The sequence below is a fragment of the Psittacula echo genome (assembly GCF_963264785.1).
Source record: "Psittacula echo genome assembly, chromosome: 7".
NCBI lineage: Eukaryota > Metazoa > Chordata > Aves > Psittaciformes > Psittacidae > Psittacula > Psittacula echo.
The window spans coordinates 24,781,798-24,803,044 of record NC_137740.1 but is presented as its reverse complement, the minus strand read 5'-3'; the positions used below and the strand labels follow the sequence as shown (position 1 = coordinate 24,803,044).

The window sequence follows — 21,247 nt, the reverse complement described above, 5'->3', positions numbered from 1 at the left end:
TCTTGCTATACATCGTGATTTTATCTCATTTAGCATTTTCCTTGAAGAATCTTCCCTCTGTTTACTCCCTGAAAAATCATGCCTTTCATTCACATACAAATAATTTTTTGTTTTCCAATACCTCAATATGGCTCCCCCAATAACTCCCTTAACACCCAAAACATGAAGACAATGCAAGCATTATTACTTTTTAGGTCATCCTCATATTGGGGAGGGAGGAGCTTGCCAGAAGGGATTGATACTTATTTGGCTGCAATCCTAACAGCTGTCATTCAGATACATAAGAATATCATCCAGTTTAATCTGAACACCAAGAGACTTACTTTAAATCCCTTTCCACTGTGTAGAAAAGCAATACTAACTATGAAGCTATCACGACATCACCCCAGGTGTCAAGATTATTTTGATGGACATTATTTTTTTCCTGAGAAACACCATGTCTGTTTCCATGTGTAGGGAAAGCCAACATTTAATCCAAGGATTACAGCCATGAAGTCCTTATATTCTAAAACTGCCTGCTTCTTGGGCTTTAATTTGAAAATCCATATATTACTTGCTAACTTCCTTACATTTAAATCTCAAAATGCAAAGCATTTGACATCATAGCTGAATTCTGGAAGAGACCCAGCAGGTAAATCTCCAGGGAAGTCAGGCAAGGCTGAAAATTGGGTTCAGACAAGGATACACAGAATCATAGAATCGTAGAATAGTTAGGGTTGGAAAGGACCTCAAGTTCTTCTAGTTCCAATCCCCCTGCCATGGGCAGGGACACCTCACACTAAACCATGTCACCCAAGGCCTCATCCAGCTTGGCCTTGAACACCACCAAGGATGGAGCATTCACAACCTCCCTGGGCAACCCATTCAAGTGCCTCATCACCCTCACAGGAAAGAATTTCTTCCTTATATCCAATCTAAACTTCCCCTGTTTAAGTTTTAACCCATTACCCCTTGTCCTGTCACTACAGTCCCTAATGAATAGTCCATCCCCAGCATCCTTGTAGGCCCCCTTCAGATACTGGAAGGCTGCTCTGAAGTCTCCATGCAGCCTTCTCTTCTCCAGGCTGAACAGCCCTAACTTTCTCAGCCTGTCTCCATATGGGAGGTGCTCCAGTCCCCTGATCATCCTTGTGGCCCTCCGCTGGACTTGTTCCAACAGTTCCATGTCCTTTTTATGTTGAGGACGCCAGAACTGCACACAATACTCCAAGTGAGGTCTTTTTTACTCCGAGTGTTTTTTACTGCACTGATAGTGGATAACACTCCAGCCTTGCATTTTTCCCTTTTTTTCAGCTTTGCTCCTTTCTTCTTTTTAAGGAAATGTGACCTTTTCAATTGCCTCTCATTACTAGTCACATCTAGATAATAGTAACTAACTAACTCTTTACAACAGTCTGGCTACTAATGGTTTAGTGAGGGGGGAAGGAAGAGAGAACAGTGTTGCACCTCTAAGGTGATAGACTACAAATTGAAGTTCTGTCCTTTTCCTTGAGGCTGTGTCATCACAACACTCACACCGCTTGCATCTGAATGACAGGATGAGTCCCCCTTCCTGCCCTCCCCACCTCTTTTTTTGTTCACTGCAACTTTGTTACCACAGCCTACTCAGCGGACAAACTATGAATTCCTCTGGTTCAGTCTGCAGCTGAGGGAAGAGGGAAGCAGTTCTTCAAACAGTATTTACAAGAATGGAAACAAGTATTCCAAAGTAATATTCAAACAATTATACAAATATTGATTAACATAAAACTACATTAAAACAAAGTGCCCTGCATGTAACATACAGGGCCTATAACTTGTCTATTCCTACATGTTAAATCAAAAGACTTAAATAAAAAAAACTCACAATGTGTATCATATTCAAGTTATGACTAGTTTCAGGATCAGAATAGAGCACTAGCTATCTCCCATAAAAGTCATATGGCAACAAACCTTTTACCTGTGCTAGCCTGTCCTCCATAATCTTTGTTGGTCTCCTATGCTTATACAAGAACAGAGTACAACACCCAGATCAAATGCAGCTATTAAACTGGTATGCTGAAAAAGAGAATCCACAGCAAAACTTAATTAGTCTCCATGGGAGGCAGACACAAGGGCAGACTACGGAGTCCTTCTTCAGGACTTTATTATGCTTACTGTGCTTGTGAACATGTTTCTTATCTAGGTTACTTTTTACCTTTTCCTGCTCAATTATTTGAGGAATTGTTTTACAGCTTCCTTTGATCTAGGTATTCAGGCCAGAACAATGCAGCTTAGAGTGGTGTAAATGCTATCTTAAACAATAGTTAGTGAAGACCATAGAGGAATCTTTCCAGTTTATCATGTTTCCACTGCAAAGAAAGGTGGTGTTAAAACCAAGAGAGCACCTACATGACAGTAGCTCAAGAAGGCCTCCAAGATAAGCAACTATTGACCTGTTTGGGCCCTCCCTAAGGTGCAGCAATCAGTGTGTTTGTCATATATAATCTACCTAAATACCTGAAATCTATTGAACAAGGAATTGTGAGGATGTGACAACTGCAAACTCATTCTTCATTAGACCTAAAGTTAGAAAGGCATTTTGTACGTGTTGAAGAAGAAACTCTAAGTCCAGAGGTTTATAAGTTAGCGGCAAGTCATAAAACTCCTAAACAGATAAGTCAGAACCTGATGAGATGTTGGAAAGTATCGAACTTATTATGAGGGCTCAGCTGGCTAAGTACTTAAAACAACACTGAAAGAATTAGAGCAGTATACTCTTTCTTTTTCAGCTTGATTTCCCAGGCAATCACACTCCCTGCCACCCTTCCCCTTAAAACAGTGAATTCAAGCCAGGTTCACCAGGAATTTAAATTGCTGTACGGCTGATGGAAATCTTCTACAGCTGGAAAGGAGGAAATGCTCTTTTGGGTTCAGACAAGGATACACAGAATCATAGAATCGTAGAATAGTTAGGGTTGGAAAGGACCTCAAGTTCTTCTAGTTCCAATCCCCCTGCCATGGGCAGGGACACCTCACACTAAACCATGTCACCCAAGGCCTCATCCAGCTTGGCCTTGAACACCACCAAGGATGGAGCATTCACAACCTCCCTGGGCAACCCATTCCAGTGCCTCATCATCCTCACAGTAAATGCTCTTCTAGCATCTCGCTGATAAAAATCAGCCCAATCTTGGGAAATACTTCACTCTTCTTAGAATCCAGAACCAATCACAAAGCACAAACTAGAGGAAAACCAGGCTTTATTAACTCTGGTGTCCACGGTTAAGAGTGCCTAAAAACACATAGTAGGGCATACTCAACAAATCTCAGAAAATCTCTTATGTGGAGATTTGGAACAGATACAGAGAAACTCAGAGACTTCGAGTATCTTAAAGCCCCATAATGCAGACCTGAAAAAAAATCTGTTTTGTGACCAAGAGAACGAATGCTTAACTTCTGATCAACCCGTGATAGAAGTCCTTTCATCCTTTTCTCCACATAACCCAACTCCCTTATAAATACCCTAATCCCTCAGTATCACCCATATAGGACTGTTACAAAGAGTATGGATAAAAAAATGCCCTTCTCGAAAAGAAACGTGGATTGGAGAATACACGAGGTAAACATATTTTTTCTTTAATGCATCTAACCTGTATTCAGGACAATAGTAGAAACTAAGATCATGGAAAGTGAAACAATGAGTTACAGTACTACACAGCCAAAACCTCACACCGTGCAGGCTAAGAAACTCAGAGATAGCAAAATATTACATCTGTTGCATTCCAGACTGGTATCGCAGCATTTTGTAAATTCAGTTATCAAGCACTTGTACATAAAATAGAATGAGATAGAAGAGGTCAATTAGGTTGCAGCCCCAGCTGTCAAACTTTAACCCTTAACTATATACATAATTATGAACACACATACAAACATATGAAAGTTAAGGATCAAAGCACCAACACCCAACAAACAAACACACACAGGCCACTCTGCACTGTCTTTGAAAGTGCTATTAAGAATTATCCAAGGTATTCTTAAGATCTGACAGCAAATCCAGACACAGGCCTGCTAAAGCATTTGAAAACCTGAAGAAGAAAAAAACGCAGTTCTTTCTTTAAGCATTTCCTATATCACAGTAAGATTTTTTTCACCCATTCTGGGATATAAAAGCCTGAGCTCTTTGCAAAAGTCATTATACCAGATGTATATTTTCTCAGTCAAATATTTCATTTCTCTTTCCAAAGGATATGGTTTTACACTACAGTCTTCATACTGAAGTGCATCAAAAGGTTGTACAGAACAATAAATTACCTTCAGTTTCGTTCTGACTTTTTTTAGGCAAACCATATGAGCACAAAAGAGCCACTGTTAATTCTAGCACAGTTTGGGACATTACAACTTGTTTTTTGTAACATTTAGCACTTTTGTTACATCCTTTATCAGTTCTCCTCACATTTCACTGATTTTAACTGAACTGTACTTCCCACACTTCTCTAAGCAGCAAGGATGAAAATGTTACAAGGATGAAAATTACAGAGCAGGAACTGAACCACTGGCAATTAAAATACTGGGAAGGGCTGTGTCTGTGCAAGCACCAGGAATAAATCCTAGGAATACTGATTTGGAATTCTTTGCTCTAGCCAGCAGCTTCAGTCAGCATTCCTCTCCCCATATCTTCATAGTGCTATGTTGTCCTGGGTTCAGCAGTAGCAGTCATTTTTCTCCTTAGTAGCTGGTGCATGCTGTGTTCTTGACTTTCAGCCTGGGAACAGCTCTGATAACACCAATGTTCTTAGTTGTTGCTCAGTAATGTTTACTCTGACCAAGGACTTTCTGAGTCTCATGCTCTGCCAGGGAGGAGGGGAAGCCAGGAGAAAGCAGAGACAGGACACCTGACCCAAACTAGCCAAAGAGGTATTCCATACCACAGCACATCATGCCCACCATATAAACTAGGGGCAGTTACCAGAAGGGGAGATCACTGCCAGGGTCGGGCTGGGTATCCATCGGTGGGTGGTGAGTGGTCATATTCTCTTTCCTTGTTATTTCCCTTATCATTATTATTATTGGTGGTAGCAGTTGTGGCTTGTGTTATATCTTAGTTACTGGACTGTTCTTATCTCAACCTGTGGGAGTTACATTCTTTTGATTCTCCTCCCCATCCCTCCCAGAGCGGGGGGAAGAAGGGGGGTGAGTGAGTGAACAGCCGCCTGGTACTGAGTTACTGGCTTAGTTTAAACCACTACATATGTGAAAAGCGATTAGGAGCTAACAGTTGAAGAAATGTTGATTTAAAATTTTATTATTCAGGCTACTGTTCATGTACATTATGCAGTGCAGTGGCAGCAGGAGGCCTAAGCCCAAATGCTAACTTAGAACCTGAATTCATGCATCCTAAGGCCAGCATTCTGGGTAGACCCTGAGAGTTTTTATCCACCTTGCTAATGTATCAGCTAGACACAGCAAGGTAGGCAGCAAAGATCAGAACCTCCTTTTCTGCTGAGCTTCTGTCAACCATGAATTGTGAAAGCAGAGTAGCGTATAACCAGGAGAGCACTTTGGTGCCACTTGGAAAGGAAAAAGCATGCAGCTCCTCCCTTTGGCTGGTGTTTCAACAAAGTAATTGCATGTCCTTGAGATACATTCCCAAAAGGCCATGTCCTTTAGAATTGTGGTGAATGGACTAGTAAATTAGCAGCCCTTTTCTCTCAGCTCACCCAACATAGCGGTAGATCCAGCCTTCCTGATTATGCTGAAAGGGGTACTGTGTTTCTACACCACTGACTCTCTTAAGATTATCTAGTTCCAACCCACTTGCCATGGGCAGGGACACTTCACACTAAACCATGTCACCCAAGGCTCTGTCCAACCTGGCCTTGAACACCGCCAGGGATGGAGCATTCACAGCTTCCCTGGACAACCCATTCCAGTGCCTTGCCACCCTTACAGGAAAGAACTTCCTCCTTATATCCAATCTAAACTTCCCCTGTTTAAGTTTTAACCCATTACACCTTGTCCTATCACTAGAGCCCCTAATGAAGAATCCCTCTTCAGCATCCTTGTAGGCCCCCTTCAGATACTGGAAGGCTGCTCTGAGGTCTCCATGGAGCCTTCTCTTCTCCAGGCTGAACAGCCCTAACTTTCTCAGCCTGTCTCCATACGGGAGGTGCTCCAGTCCCCTGATCATCCTCGTGACCCTCCTCTGGACTTGTTCCAACAGTTCCATGTCCTTTCCATGTTCAGGACACCATAACTCTACACAATACTCCAAATGAGGTCTCACGAGAGCAGAGTAGAGGGGCAGGATCACCTCCTTCGACCTGCTGGTCACACTCCTTTTGATTCAGCCCAGGATGCGGTTGGCTTTCTGGGCTGTGAGCACACACTGCAGCCAGCTCATGTTCAGTTTCTCATCAACCAACACCCCCAAGTCCTTCTCCGCAGGGCTTCTCCAAATCTCTTCTCTGCCCAACCTGTAGCTGTGCCTGGGATTGCTCCGACCCAGGTGTAGGACCTTGCACTTGGCATGGTTAAACTTCATGAGATTGGCATCTGCCCACCTCACAAGCGTGTCGAGGTCCCTCTGCATGGCATCCCTTCCCTCCGGCGTATCAACCGAACCACACAGCTTGGTGTCATCAGCAAACTTGCTGAGGGCACATTGAATCCCACTGTCCGTGTCACCGACAAAGATGTTGAACAAGACCAGTCCCAACACCGATCCCTGAGGGACACCACTCATTACTGGTCTCCAGCTGGACATCGAGCCAGTGACCACAACTCTTTGCATGCGGCCATCCAGCCAGCTCTTTATCCACTGAGTGGTCCACCCATCAAATTGATGTCTCTCCAATTTAGAGACAAGGATGTCATGTGGGACAGTGTCGAAGGCTTTGCGCAAGTCCAGGTAGATGACGTAAACTGCTCTACCCCTGTCCATCAGTTCTGTAGCCCCATCATAGAAGGCCACCAAATTGGTCAGGCAGGATTTCCCCTTAGTGAAACCATGCCAGATGTCACCAACCACCTTGTTGTTTTTCATGTGCCTTAGCATGCCTTCCAGGAGAATCTGCTCCAAGATTTTGCCAGGCACAGAGATGAGACTGACTGGTCTGTAATTCCTTGGGTCATCCAGTTTCCCCTTCTTGAAAATAGGGGTTATGGCTCCCTTTTTCCAGTCATCAGGAACTTCACCTGACTGCCATGACAGTGGTTTAGCAACTTCATTTGCCAGCTCCTTCAGGACCCGCAGATGGATTTCATCAGGTCCCATGGACTTGTGTACGTTCAGTTTCTTAAGACGGTCTTGAACCAGATCTTCTCCTACAGTGGGCCTAGGGTCTTCATTTCACAGTCCCTGCATCTGCCTTCCAAGACTTGAGTGGTGTGGTCAGAGCCTTTGCCAGTGAAGACTGAGGCAAAGAAGTCATTAAGAACCTCAGCCTTCTCCAAATCCAGGGTAGCCAGTTCTCCTGATAGCTTCCAGGTATGCCTACGTTGCCCCTGTCTTTTATTGCTACGTACCTATAGAATCCCTTCCTGTTATCCTTAACATCCCTAGCCAAGTTCAATTCTAACTGGGCCTTAGCTTTCCTAACCTGGTCCCTAGCTTCCCGGACAATATCCCTGTATTCTTCCCAGGCCGCCTGTCCTTGCTTCCACCTTTTATAATCCTCTTTTTTCCTTTGAATTTTCCTGAGCAGCTCCTTATCCATCCAAGGAGGTCTCCTGGCCCTCCTGCTGCACTTCCTTCTAGTTGGGATGCAACACTCCTGAGCTTGCAGTAGGTGATCCTGGAATATCAACCAACAGTCTTGGGCCCCCCTGCCCTCTAGGGCTATATCCCATGGAACCTTACTAAGTAGGATCCTGAAGACGCCAAAGTCTGCTCTCTTGAAGTCCAGAGCAGTGAGCTTGCTGCATGCTCTTCTTACTGTCCTGAGGATCTCGAATTCGAGCATTTCATGATTGCTGCAACCAAGGCTGCCCTGGCGCATCACATTTCCAATAAGCCCTTCCCTGTTGGTGAGCATGAGGTCGAGCATGGCACCTGTCCTTGTCGGCTCCTCTATTACTTGCAGGTGGAAGTTGTCTTCCACACAATTGAGGAACCTCCTGGATTGCTTGTGCCTGGCCGTACTGTCGCTCCAACAGGTATCAGGGTGGTTGAAGTCTCCCATGAGAACAAGGGCCTGCGAGCGTGAGGCTGTTCCTATCTTTCTATAGAGTGCTTCACCCACAGATTCCTCTTGGTCAGGCATCTGTAACAGTTCCCCACAATCGTGTCCCCCATCGCTGTTCTCTCTTTGACCCTGATCCACAAACTCTGTTGACTGATCACCTGCCCCTAGACAGAGTTCCATACTCTCCAGCCTATCCCCGCCTGCCAGGCCTGTCCTTTCTAAAGAGCTTGTAACCTTCCATTCCAACACTCCAGTCATAGAAGCCATCTCACCATGTTTCTGTGATGCCTATTATATCATACCCCTGTAGACGTGCACACAACTCTAATTCCTCTTGTTTGTTCCCCATGCTATGGGCATTTGTATAGAGGCATCTGAGCCGAGCTCCAAATGAAGCCGGCTCATTGGCTGGAGCGGCTGAAATATCTCTATATTGCTCCAAGCATTTATTATAGGTGCTGGCAACTGACTGGGTGTGTTGGGATGGAATGATGCCCCCCTCCCCCAACACACCTAGTTTAAAGCATCCTTGCCCAGCCTGGCAAGCCTCCAATCAAAAACGCTCTTCCCCTTCTTTGTCAGAGCAGCTTCACCAGCCCCCAGTAGACCTGGCCTACTAACTTCTGTTCCGTGTTCAAGACACCCAAACCCCTGACTATGGCACCACCCTTCTAACCATTCCTCCTAGCCTTTTTGGGGTCCTCCTCTATATCCTGGAGAATTGATGAAAAGACAATCTGTGCTCCAGAGCCCCTAACCACCTCTCCCAGGGCTCTGTAGTCCTTCTTTATGTTCTCCAGGCTACTGCTATCTATGTCATAGATACGCTATCTATGTATCTATGTATCTATTATCTATGCTAATAGATACTGCTATCTATGTAATGCTACAGTACCAAACAAATCAACACCACCTTCAACAACAGTAAGTGAATTTTCCATTATTTTTCTATTCTTAGCTTTCTTAAGAATTTGATGCAATTCATGCTGAGACCTTCTGACTCAACTGGTATAAAATAGGACTTTCTCTTCTCTTTTTTTTTTTTTTTTCTGCTTCTGTATCGTTATTAGCCTACAATCCTAAAGCAACAAAGCATATGCAATCCTGCTGTCTTTCTGCTCCATCCTGTGTGATTTCTGAACTCATTGACTCACTTGAACCCATCAAACCCAGCTGAGAAATGAACAGAGGTCACCAACCTGCTGGGTTACTACTAACTTCTGGAAAATCAGCAGACAGAGACAGAAGAAAATGCCCCACTAAGCAAAATTTGTCAGTGTAGTTTGTCCGATACCTGCTTGGCTTGCTGCCCATCAGGCATAGCTTCACAACAAGTCCTCCAAGATTACTGACAGTTTGGGTATAGCAGAATGCTCTGCATGCCCATCAAGGATTTAATTTTCCTAATCACCATTAGCTGATCTACATGCTAACAGAAGTGGAAGGCAAGCTGCTGTTCATTATGCTGTTTGTTATCAGAGGCATCATAAATTTATCAGTGGATAGAAGATTTCAGAAGTAGCCAAACTTCATGTTTTTAAATTCTACTCTGAATAGACAGACAAGGGAAAAACATTTCTTTTTAGATGTAAAGATAGAAAAAGGGAAACAAAAAAAGAAGTGGAGCCCTGGAAAATCTCTGGAAGTGAGGTGATAATTTAAATCACTTTGAGGCTAGACAAGACAGGTGAGGAAAGTTTGGTGGAAGAGTTTTCTGAATGTCTGACTTTCACATGAGCTTGAGCAGGAAATGTTTCAAACTTGGGACCTAAATCCTCGCTAATCTTTACAGCACAGTGGCACAATGCAAAATACAAGGGCTCCGCTCTGGAGCTGTGAGCCAACGTTCCTGCAATACTAGATATCCCAATCTCATGTGTTAAGTGAACTTGAGATTGTTGAGTGTGGAGGCAAGTTATGCCACAACAGCTCAAGTTTAAATTCTCCATATGAATATGTTTTTTAGCAGTTATCGGTAGCATTCTGCTTCTTCCTTCACATCCTTTGCTTCTTACTGTGCTTAGGACTGCACAAGAACGTCAAGCCTCTGGCTGTCTGAAGGACCATGTGACTCCTCTGTACTTTGAACTCAGATAAACTTCTTACTGAATGAAGTCATGTGTAAAATGCTTTCCAACAGAGATTATTTTGAACCAAGCTGTACTAAGAAATGCAACAGAATTTCAACACTCGTATTTCAGCAGCAAAAAGGAACCATTCTTGTACTGAGTGCAGCACTTTAAGGGGAAGCACCAGGTTCTCTCACATAAACAGAACTACACTTGCACTGGACTGTGGAAGTAGATAATATTTTAGCTTGGGGAATAAAAAAAACCATCATCATACTTCCATATAATCACGTCAGGAAAAAAAAACATCTTTTGCCTAATCAATGCATGCAACTTTGCTTCCAAAAGACATCTTCATAAATGACAGTATCCTAAGTTCAAAACCAGTATCAGGCCCAAGCTGCCCACATGGATGGTGCAGAATTTCTGTGTGCTTTTTAGCCTGAAATGATACCAGGTTTTAGCTAATATTTGGATTAAAAAAAAAAAAAGAATATCACAGCCCTGATCATTATGCTTTTTTTCCCTAGGAGCAGAACATATGGCTTGTATCCTGGCTGACTTCCAACCTGAATAATTACATACTGACCTCATAAATTTCCCCTGTGATTTTAACTGGATAAAGCATTCCTCTCCAGTTCCTCCTGTGAATGTTTATACCTCGTTGTGGAGCACTATTAAACAGCTACTGCCTTCTGCCCCAAAGATAGCTGCACTTTTCTAATAAGTGAAACAATTTCTGGAAGTTATAATTATATCCCTGACCCCTCCAAATATAGTTGTGAGGGACAGGGATATAATTATAATTTCAAATATAATTGGGGAAGATATGGATCCTTTAAGATGCATTTTGAGTTCCTAATCATATCCATTAGACATGATCTAATATAAGGATGAAGTTTTCATGCAATGAAATTGATAGATGGAGATGTTACTTTTCCTAACAACTTCAAGTGTTAAAAGACCTATCCTTAGGTTCATAAAACATATTTAAAATCAAGCCTTTCTGAGGATATGGAACAGTCTATGAGCTCATAAAGAGCTCTGTGTTGAAAAATATTAATATCAGATAAGATTTGGGCAAGCTCTCTGCTCAAAACCATGGGACAGTCAGACAAAGCAAAAAAGAACAGTTTGGGTTTCTGGCTTTTATACCAGGGCATTAACTATTTTGATTTGTGTGTTGCTTTTGAAGGATAAAGAGAATGAGACAGAATAAGCTCTACAAAACACCTCAGTCCACCACATATCCTGAAGATCTCAAAGCATTTTAAACCATTTGATGCCAATAGGAGATACTGGAGACAAGCATTAGGAGAGCCATCTTACAACGAGCTACAGAACCAAACTAGGTACCCGATCAGGTAAAATCCTGCCTCCCTCCCAGTCAGGATTGCAAAACCTTAAATCAAGATGAAAATTACCAACAGGACAAAGCCATTTTGAGTACTTTCATTTTTTATTTCCCAACCTCAAAGCATCTGAATTCCAAATTTCCAACTTACATAAACTATCAACTTTAACTAAAGTCCACATCATTTAGTATGTCTGCAGATACATCAGGATCACTGTGACAAATTAGGCACCTTGAAAGTCAGAAGCCCTTTAGCAATTTCCCCTGCATAGGATCTAATTGACATTAAGCAGCAAAAATACCAGCAAGAGAGCCATTTAGACCAGTGTATATTTTAACCACTTGGTCTGATTTGTAAACTACTTTGAAGATGAAAAATGCTACTAAGCTGCTCAATATTACTAAACAAAATCATGCATGGGAACAAAATTTTGAATTATGAGTGTTCCTATTAACTGATCAATCCACATACACACACATATATGTATACATGTATATATACACATGTATACATACACAAACATCCATATGTATGTGCATACATACATCAGCTTAAGAGATCTTGCATAACACATTTTCAGCTTGTTTTCTACTTTAGAAAAAAGTGTGCAAAGAAAAGGAAGAAAAAACAACTTTCTGCTTTCTCATAAACCAGAAACGGGTCCATTCTGAGAACATCGTGAGTGGTCAGCTTGCTTCCATTTTGCTCGGCTTTGAAAACATCCTTCCTCTTTGCACCTCCAAAATGATCAGTTACAGGATTGACATACATGGCAAATGAGAAGCCTCTGCCATTTATATTCACAGATTCACTGGGATTCTGCTCCCTGGCCCTCTCTGCTCGTCAGAGCTGGCAGAGGACTCAAACTGGTGGGAAGGCTGGAGCCCACAGAGGCAGAACCAGCAGCCCTTGTCACTGCAAGCCTCACAGCAGGCTCATGAAGATAGTGCTGGCAAAGGATGCAAAGGCTGGTGCCACACGTGCAGAAATGCCCTAGGGTTGTGGGAACACTGTTCCAATTAATCCATCAAACTGGGCTGTGGCACTATTAATTGAGAAGACTACATTTTTCCTACGTTTTGATCACGCCACACCAACAAACAAACAAACAAAACCGGCAAGTTTTAGAAGGAAATATAAAATTTTAACACTTTTAAACACACTGAAACAGAGTTCAAGCCATTGCCTCTAAGAACACGCATAAAATGGGATACATCTCCGGTGCAGAACATTGCCATCATGCGGCCATTCCAGCTCTGCAAAAACACCAACACTGACAGAAAGAACTGGAACCTTGCCCCAGTTTTGAACTCTTAAAATTGTATTTAATAATATTGGCAACCTACAGGAAAACTGGTGAGGTGGTGATAATTGTCTCATAACACCCCTCTATAAAGAAATGCACTCCCTTCTTCAGACCTGCTCTTTTTTATGTCAGGTAGCAAATGTTTCTTTCATTTTCAGAGAAAAACTGCTGCCACGATTTTGTTGCAATGCACAGTATAGAGTACAACTGAACATCAAAAATGTACAGAAACATCAAAAATGACAAATGGAGCATTCTTGATGTCAGGAAGCCAATCTTTAGAAGTAATCTGAATGAGAACAGCACAATGGCCGGGATCAGGAAAGAGCTCCAACACAGGAAAATACATGGAAGCTGGCATAGAGTCGGAGGGAGAAAACAAAGCAAATGAATAAAATTAGTAATTTAAGAAGAAAATGAAACACTGACAGTCAGAGGGCAAACCAACATGGAATGCAGAAGCAAGCTGTAATAAAATATGCAGATGAAAAAGTTGTACATAGTCAGAAAATAGTAACAGAATTAAACCAGGATCCAGGGATGATGAGTGGCTCAATTCGAGCTGCAGTGAAGTAATTATCAAAAGTTGTTAATCTACACAAAACTTGTGTTTCCACTCATATGGAACCCTGCCCAAGCAAAGCAGGCATGATTTAGCTCCTTAAATAGCCCACTGCTTGCTCGAATTACAGCTTCAGTGAGGGACACACACACACTTCTTAATGAAGAGACAACCTTTTTGCCTTGTACAAGAGCATAAGCACAACAGGTGCTTTCTGCCCAGCTGGCACAACAGACAAATACACACAGAAATAACAATCACCTGGAAACAAATTCAGTAACATCTCTGTTAGAAAAACATCCATCTTTCAGATATAAAAATCTTATACTAAAACAGTGCTAAAGAAACAAAGAAAACTTTATCACTTCTTACAGGAAACAAATATTGACAGGCAAAGAACAGAGGCTTAACTACTACAGGTGGCTGGCCATACAAAAGAAGATCTTGTTTGTGTTCTTGTCTCCTAGCAGTTGGCACCTGTAAACACCTACAGGAGCCTGCTTGCTGCCACCATTACACCTGAAGCAAAGGTACGGCATTTGGGAACACTCATTCATACAGCTGAACTGCCAAAATTGGGTAACCAGGTAACTTTCTTCTTCACCACATCATTTTGCATAGAAAGCTTGCAGTATCACTAAAGTGGAAACTCTGAACCAATCCTAAAAAGCCAGTGAAGGAAAATAGATAAATATTTACTATTACTCCAAGCTGGAGCTGCTGAGATGGTAATTATACCTTTTTCTCTTTTTTGTTGGTGTTTACTTGTTTGTTTTGCCAGATTGCATAAGGCTCATCTGCTAATAGATTCCTGAAAAGCATGATTCTTTTTGTTATGCAGTTTCTCCTGCTGGTGTAAGAGGGCAGAAGCAAAGTTTGTCACTTCAAGAGAGCTTTGTTCTGTGTGTCATTGACCAAGTTTCTGTACACTGCTACAAACTGCAGTGCGTTTTTCTAAGAGTACGTTTTGCTGTTTAAGTGCAAAGCCAATTGAATTAATATATTACTTTCCTTTTCCATTCAGGACTGTCAGCTGTACAGCACATAAACACAGATTTTTCAACGGATCATGAATCCAGGAGAGAAAACAATTTTCCAAGAATACCTGGTAAATCAGGGGACTGTGGTAAAGCCCTACTGCTGGCAGAGACAGAACCACATCTGTGGGAGGTGTCCCTACCACATACGGACCGGGGAAGAAGCGAGAGTCCCTTATGCAGAATTTCACAGGGTCTTCGGCTTCCCATACAGGTCAACAGCAACTATGCAAAACAAACACCTTCTCTTCTATGAACTGAGGAGTTTCTCAGGCAGAGTAATCCAAAAAGGCCATGCTACAAACTGTACTGACCAAGACAACCATCCAGAATCTATGCTGTTTGAGGTGGGTGGTTATCTGGATGCAGTTACAGATGCCTATGAAAACATCAGATGCATCATTCTCTATTCAAATTACTCTCCTTGTAATGAGGCTTACCATTGCTGTGTAAGCAAAATCTACAACTTCTTGCTGAAGTATCAAGAAGTCACACTCAGCATCTATTTCTCTCAGCTTTATCACACTGAGGACGGTTTCCACACCGCCATGTGGAACCGTGAAGCTTTGCGGAGTCTCTCCAGCCTGTGGCCTCGGGTGACTCTGCAGAGACTGCCTGGGGGGGCATGGCATTACCTCCTCTGCAATTTTGTGTATGGCATCCCAGGGTCAACACTTCATCATTCAACTCAACCATCAAGAACCTTAGCAGACAGACAAAATCCACACCAAATTAACAATTTGACAGGAATGAAACCATATTTTAGGAAAGCCTTTCCACAACCAATTCAGGGAAAGCCTCCTGTGCTGCAGAAATTAGAGGCCTTTTCTTCTCCTAGCCCAGCTTCTCAACAGCCTTTTCAAATGCTGAAAGGCAGTCTGCTACCTCTGATGACTCAAAGCCACTCAGTGCTTTTCCCAGGAATGTTTCTGCCCTTTCAGAGGGAACATCTATACCCCAGACCTAAAAATATCATAAGGCATTTAAAAATGCCAAAGGAGTAATTCAATTAAACTCCTAATTTTGAAATGTTTCCAAGCAGCAGACACCTACTCTGAAGATGATACAATTCAACCACTTTTAGGCTACAAAACTGAGATCATATATGGAAAAAGACCTTCACCAATAAAGTCACCTCCTACAAAAGTTAGCCCACAGAATAACTGTGGGTCTCAAATAATTGATTATGAAGATAATATGCTTTTATTTTAGTCCTATATCTTTCAAACATAAACCCACAGCAGTAAAACCAAAACCTCGGTATCTTCTGATTACCTCCTGCTATTAATTTATTTGTTACCCTTAAGCCAGTTTCTACCAGAAAAATGTAAGCAGCCCACAACCAACCACCATAGCTACAGCAGACTGTGGCTTCCCAGCTGAGGTGGCTTTGGCGGAGCACATGACGTACCCAGAATTCCTCTTCCATCAAGAAGGTGGTTCTGTAGGTAAGGCTGATACATGAATACAATTTTCCTACCAGCTGCTTCCTTTGTAACAGGGGGAATTACGGACACAAAGGTATGCGTGCGTTTGTGTGTGTACTTTTTCCCTAGGGCTGCTGCCCTAGAGCAACCTCGCAAAGCTGTGTAACTTTCTAATAGTAAGAAATATCTAACAGGATAATGTAGATAGCAGAAGTCTACACAGCCCGAGTGTAACTTGAAGCAGCAAAAGAGGTTCCTATCCTTTTGAGCGGTGTTTTCGCTTTGTGATTCAATAGATTTGTTATTATGCTACAGGTCGTAAAGAATGTGGCAACTAAAGTCAAGAACATCTCGCTTCCCACAGGGAACACGCCCCCTTCCCCGTCAACAGTTTCCCCCCGGCGCGCCTGCGCGGGACGCTCTCCCGGCTCGCGCGTGCGTGCGGGTACGTGCGCGGCTTGCGCGTGCGCGTGGAGGCGACTGGCGGGTTTGCCATGGCGAAGCACACGGTGTCCTCGGCGCGGTTCCGCCGAGTGGATGTGGACGAGTACGACGAGAACAAGTTCGTGGATGAGGAGGAGGGAGGCGACGGGCAAGCGGGGCCCGACGAGGGCGAGGTGGACTCATGCCTGCGGCAATATCCTTCCGCCGGGGTGCGGGAAGCGTTCACGTCAGGAGCGGGCGCGGCGCCGGGGTGCGGGGCGGGCCAACAGCGGGCGCGGCGGCCGTCGGGGCTGCCTTTTACGGGAACATCGTGCCAGGCGCTCCCGCCGAGGGAGGGAGACGGGCACCCGGGGCTGGTAGGAGGAAGGCGGCTCCGCTTCCTCCTTCACGGCGGAGACGGCGGTGTCCCGAGGCTGCGGTATCGGGGAGGTGCCTGATGGGGGGATAGCGGGGATGGAGGAAGGGGGTTTTCTGCAGTGGAGAGAGCTCCGTGTGTCCGCTTTCACCTCCGGCTTCCCCGGCCGCCCGGGTCGTGGAGTAGCTCTTCCCAGGGACTGGTGCGGGGGCTGTTGGAGTGGATGTTCCGAGCTGAGCCCTGGTCTCGAGGGTTATCGATTGCAGAAGTGATGGAGAATAATGTCACAATTACACTAATTCGTGCTGTTGAGAGAATCGCTGCATCCACTGAACCTGAGTATTTACAGCCATGCATGAGCCAGCTACAGGTATCGCTGTCCTGGGGCTGGTTTTGTTGCCTTCCGAATACTCGGTGTTTGATCCCTAACCATCTGGCACAGGGAACATGATGGCTGCACTACAGGCGGCTCTGAAGAACCCTCCTATCAACACAAAGAACCAGGCAGTGAAGGTGAGTTACTCCTTAAAAATCCTTTCCCGTTCTTGTAACCTCTATCCTGCCAACTCTACCAGACTCTGCCTCTATCCCCTCTGCCTTAGGGGAAGCCAAGGAAGCTGGTTTTAGGGTATTCCTCAAAACAGCCATGATCTCTGGTGTTTTAATCATGTTCAAAATACAGATGTCATCTCTCCACATCCCTGTAACTTGGTGCTAGATCAGGTTTTGTGTGTTCTCTTGTTGGTTGTGTATGTGTGCGCTGGCTAACTCCACATGTCACCAGGTGCCCATGTGTGATCCAGACCTGGCAGCACATAGAGGTTGTTGGTACTGAACAATCGGGGAACCATAACTGCAGTAGTCACCTCTGACTAATGAAACTGTGCTAGCACAGCCAGACTGTAAACCTACAAAAAAGGAAGAACTGATGGTTACCACATCCAATCAAAATTAAGCCGTTAAAACCTCAGAAAATGCAAGTGCTCCGCCTGTGACAGAATGTAGGAGCCTGCTGCATGTATGTATTTCTGAACCTCCCCAGAATAAACCTTGAATGGCTCATGCTTGCGGTGGCAATAGGAACAGGCAGATAAGATGTGGAACTGCCCAGATGGTGAGTTCCTGCAGACGTCTGTTCTCTCTCCTTAAGGAGAATCCCACTGCAATGTTTCCATGCTGCTCACCAGGCCACCAGTGGAGATTATTTTACCTAGTCCCAGCCCTCTCCTGGTGAGTTTCACAGGATTTTAAGAACCAGTTGTTCTGTTACCGATAGTGCTATATAACAGATTGAAGAGCTTTGTCCTCATGTTAATGAGCAGTTTCCCTTAGCTGTGTATTGATGGATTTAAGAATACACTGTGAAAGGCAGTGACTGAATTTTATTGGCCGCCTTCATTTTCAGTTGATCTTGTGGAACTTTCGTTTTTACTTGCAGTTCTTTATGTGAGAAGTCTTGCTGAGCCAAGCGGCTATGGGATATTACATTGGGCAAGAAAACTGACGTCCATAATTTCTGTAGGAGGAAGCTGCTTGAAATATTTGTGGAATTACTCAAAAGTACAACAAACCTGAGACCTTTTAGCCTCCATCAGTTAGTGATGGATGAACAGGAAGAGCTGCTTTTTGCAGATTACATGGCTAATTGCTGCTTCCAAGCACGCCACACACATCCTGGGCCTGAAATGACATCCAGATCAACTTGCAAATGGTTATTAATGCAAAATATTAATGCTGCCAGTGTGCCTGACACAGAAGTTGACTGCTTTGAAAACATGTGGCTTCCAGCAGTCAGCTCTTTCAGTCTGGCCAGTGGTATTTGCATGGATTATAATAGTTGTATCATGTTAAACAGTACAAAGGCATGGAAAAGGCTCTGGTGGAAAGGGAGGCCAAGACAAGTACTTATTTATGACAATTCTTTTGGAAGTGTTAGACCTTGAGTTTTGATGTGAAAATCTATTGTTTAGGCATAACTTAATTTAGTAAGTGGAGAATTACAAACACAGGCAGAGAGGCAAAAAACCTAGAGTAGGACAAACGCATTAAACTTTTACGCTGTTTATCATTGGGAGGACATTATCTGTTATTATCATAAGCTCTTCACAAACTGCCCTATCAAAGCATATTTTAGAATTGATAAAGAGAAAAAAAAATCTGGTTCTGTTTGAGAGATGAGTATTGTTTGTATGTACCTTATATGAGAATGAATGCAACTGTGCTTTCCTTATTTGTTGACAGGATCGCGCAGAAAGTATTGTCCTGAAGGTCCTCATCTCTTTCAAAGCCAACGATATTGAGAAGGCAGTGCAGTCACTGGACAAGAATGGCGTTGACCTGCTAATGAAGTACATCTACAAAGGCTTTGAGAGCCCTTCTGACAACAGCAGTGCTGTGCTGCTGCAGTGGCATGAGAAGGTGTGTTTATAGCGTGTGCTCTTGCTTGGTTTATCCGTGGTAGCAAGTTCTTGGGTCTGAGGCATGCTCATTGAGGCTGGTGAGAACCACCTTTCTCTGGTAGAACTCAATGCTGTATTTCATGGTGGGAGGAAGGTATGGTCCTGCAAGCTCAGAGCTGAGTTACATCATGTGCCTACTTCTGATAGGGTGCCCTGGGTAAAGATTCTACCGTTAAAATTTGGTTTTCTGTTAGACCGAGGCAAACAAAATGGATCAATCCAGTAATTCAAGCAGATGGAACTAGGATTTCTTCCCTAGAGGGAAGCAGATTTGCAACTTAGCTATGCAGGGAAATAAAAGCTTGTTAAATAGCTGTCTTTAAAGTGATTGTGATTATTCTTCCTTGACACCCTGACTGCTAGTGTTTCACTCTTAATGTAAAGGTGGGGGAGATGCTCATTTCAAACACAATTGGGAAGCCTTTCTGATCTGGCCTGTAGCTGCCTTGACCTGGTGTTAACTGCCATGTGTATCTTTTCAGGCTCTGGCTGCTGGAGGAGTAGGGTCCATCGTCCGTGTTTTGACAGCCAGGAAAACAGTTTAAATCCAGCAGCAAGTGGTTGTCTGCCATACACAGTGTGGGAAGTGCTGGTACAAAACCCAAACAACCAAATGCTGTTGCTGACCTGTGGGCAGCACCTGTCTCTCAGCTTGCCTTCTCACTGCTTCTTTCATACCTGACAAATAATGCATATCATGTTCTCCTTTCTTGTTAAGTTCTGGAAAAATTATGAAGGTGCAATTTTATTTCTAACAGGAATATTTGGTACTCACAAACATTTCAGTGACACAGTAACATGTACAACTTCATGTTTAGGGTGATTTGCATTTGTGTATAATTATGGCAAATTTGGACCTGACTTTCTGAGCAAGTGCTGAGCAATGTAGGGCAATGTCTTAATTCCTCTCGCTAGCCAAGCAGTGGTTGATCTATATTTGAGAAGTGGGGCAGCTATTAATATAGGTAACTGGACCATGTTTCCTTTAGTCAACCTCTGAACCTACAGCCGTGAATAGGACAGAAATCAAAAGCTCCTTTCCAACCCCAGTTATCATTCCAGAGAGCTGAGTATTTTCCTTAACCTCACAACTCACGGCCTGTTCAGGTTCCTTCTGATCAGTCAGATGCTGGGTCTGCAGCAGGAAAGTCACAGTGGGCTTGAAGTTGTCCATCATGCAGTGTGGTAGAATTTTGAAGGTTGATGGTCCGTTTACACTGGAGCCCAGCCCAGTGAATTCTTTTTATTTTGGGGAGCAAAGATCCTGAAGAGAAGAAAAAAGAAGCAGCTTTAACACAGCAAATCCTTTCAGCAACTTGAAAGTGGTTCTGTCAAGCATGACAATGTGGCTGCCTGGGGTAATCTGGGAAATGCATGCTGGTACCCACACCATCTTTGTAGAGCTGTCATATTTTGTTTTCTAGGTGTATAGGGTCATAAAGGATATCTGACAGTTCACATTCCTGTTGCATTGTGCCACAGCATGTTAGCTAGTGAGCGAGTTGGGTTCTCAAAGAGTACTTCAAAAAGAATTAGGAAAGCCCAGGGCATCCCAGATCACCGTTAAAGCTTTAGGCCCAGGGCTGAAATACTTGTGTTTTACATTCACCAATTTACTGCCATTCAGTTATGTAGAACTGTTGGGGAACTTGTCAAATCTTTGCTGGTTTTTGATATTTGCTTTTTTTTGTAATAAGGACCAGAAAATAAATCATCACTGAATATTTACATGGTGTCTGAAATGCCTTGAAGTTTCAGCAGGCTGTTATTCCAGGATGTACAACAGTAAAAAAGCAAGCCCTAAAACTTCTCCCCTCTATTAGGCTTCTCCCCTTGGTAGGCTTCCTTTTTAGCCGTTATCGGTACCTGTATGTAATGGTGATACAGGCACAGCTTCATCCAACTAAAAAATATTACATTATTTTAGTGAGATATTTAAACATCAAAAAATGTTGCAGAACAAGACTACTGAAGATGTCTCTGCCTATACTGAAATCGTGGCCAGAGAGCATGCTTCTCACAACCATTCATGTTGGATGCTTTCTCAAAAACAAAAGGAAAACGGTGATGGCCTAGCAGGGTGGTTGTC

General features: G+C 43.4%; 2 protein-coding genes across 2 annotated transcripts; both read left to right on the top strand.

The window, feature by feature from the left end:
- Positions 1–14,505: 14,505 nt before the first annotated feature.
- APOBEC4 (apolipoprotein B mRNA editing enzyme catalytic polypeptide like 4) lies at positions 14,506–15,477 on the top strand (the record flags this gene model as incomplete). The annotated part of the gene is made up of 1 exon (XM_080624284.1): positions 14,506–15,477. The coding sequence occupies one exon, from the start codon at positions 14,506–14,508 to the stop codon at positions 15,475–15,477; it is 972 nt and encodes a 323-aa protein (XP_080480410.1).
- A 901-nt stretch (positions 15,478–16,378) lies between these two features.
- On the top strand, positions 16,379–20,880 carry ARPC5 (actin related protein 2/3 complex subunit 5). The gene is made up of 4 exons (XM_080623634.1): positions 16,379–16,538; positions 17,141–17,212; positions 18,941–19,117; positions 19,641–20,880. Exons 1-4 carry the CDS (start codon positions 16,395–16,397, stop codon positions 19,701–19,703), a joined length of 456 nt encoding a protein of 151 aa, XP_080479760.1. The 5' UTR covers positions 16,379–16,394; the 3' UTR covers positions 19,704–20,880.
- The last annotated feature ends 367 nt before the right edge of the window (positions 20,881–21,247 follow it).

Excerpts from the sequence above, each read along its gene's own strand:
- ARPC5 (XM_080623634.1), top strand. The coding sequence starts at position 16,395 with ATGGCGAAGCACACGGTGTCCTCGGCGCGGTTCCGCCGAGTGGATGTG. Across the intron at positions 17,213-18,940 it reads CAAAGAACCAGGCAGTGAAG|GATCGCGCAGAAAGTATTGT; the intron begins GTGAGTTACTCC and ends ATTTGTTGACAG. Across the intron at positions 19,118-19,640 it reads TGCTGCAGTGGCATGAGAAG|GCTCTGGCTGCTGGAGGAGT; the intron begins GTGTGTTTATAG and ends GTATCTTTTCAG.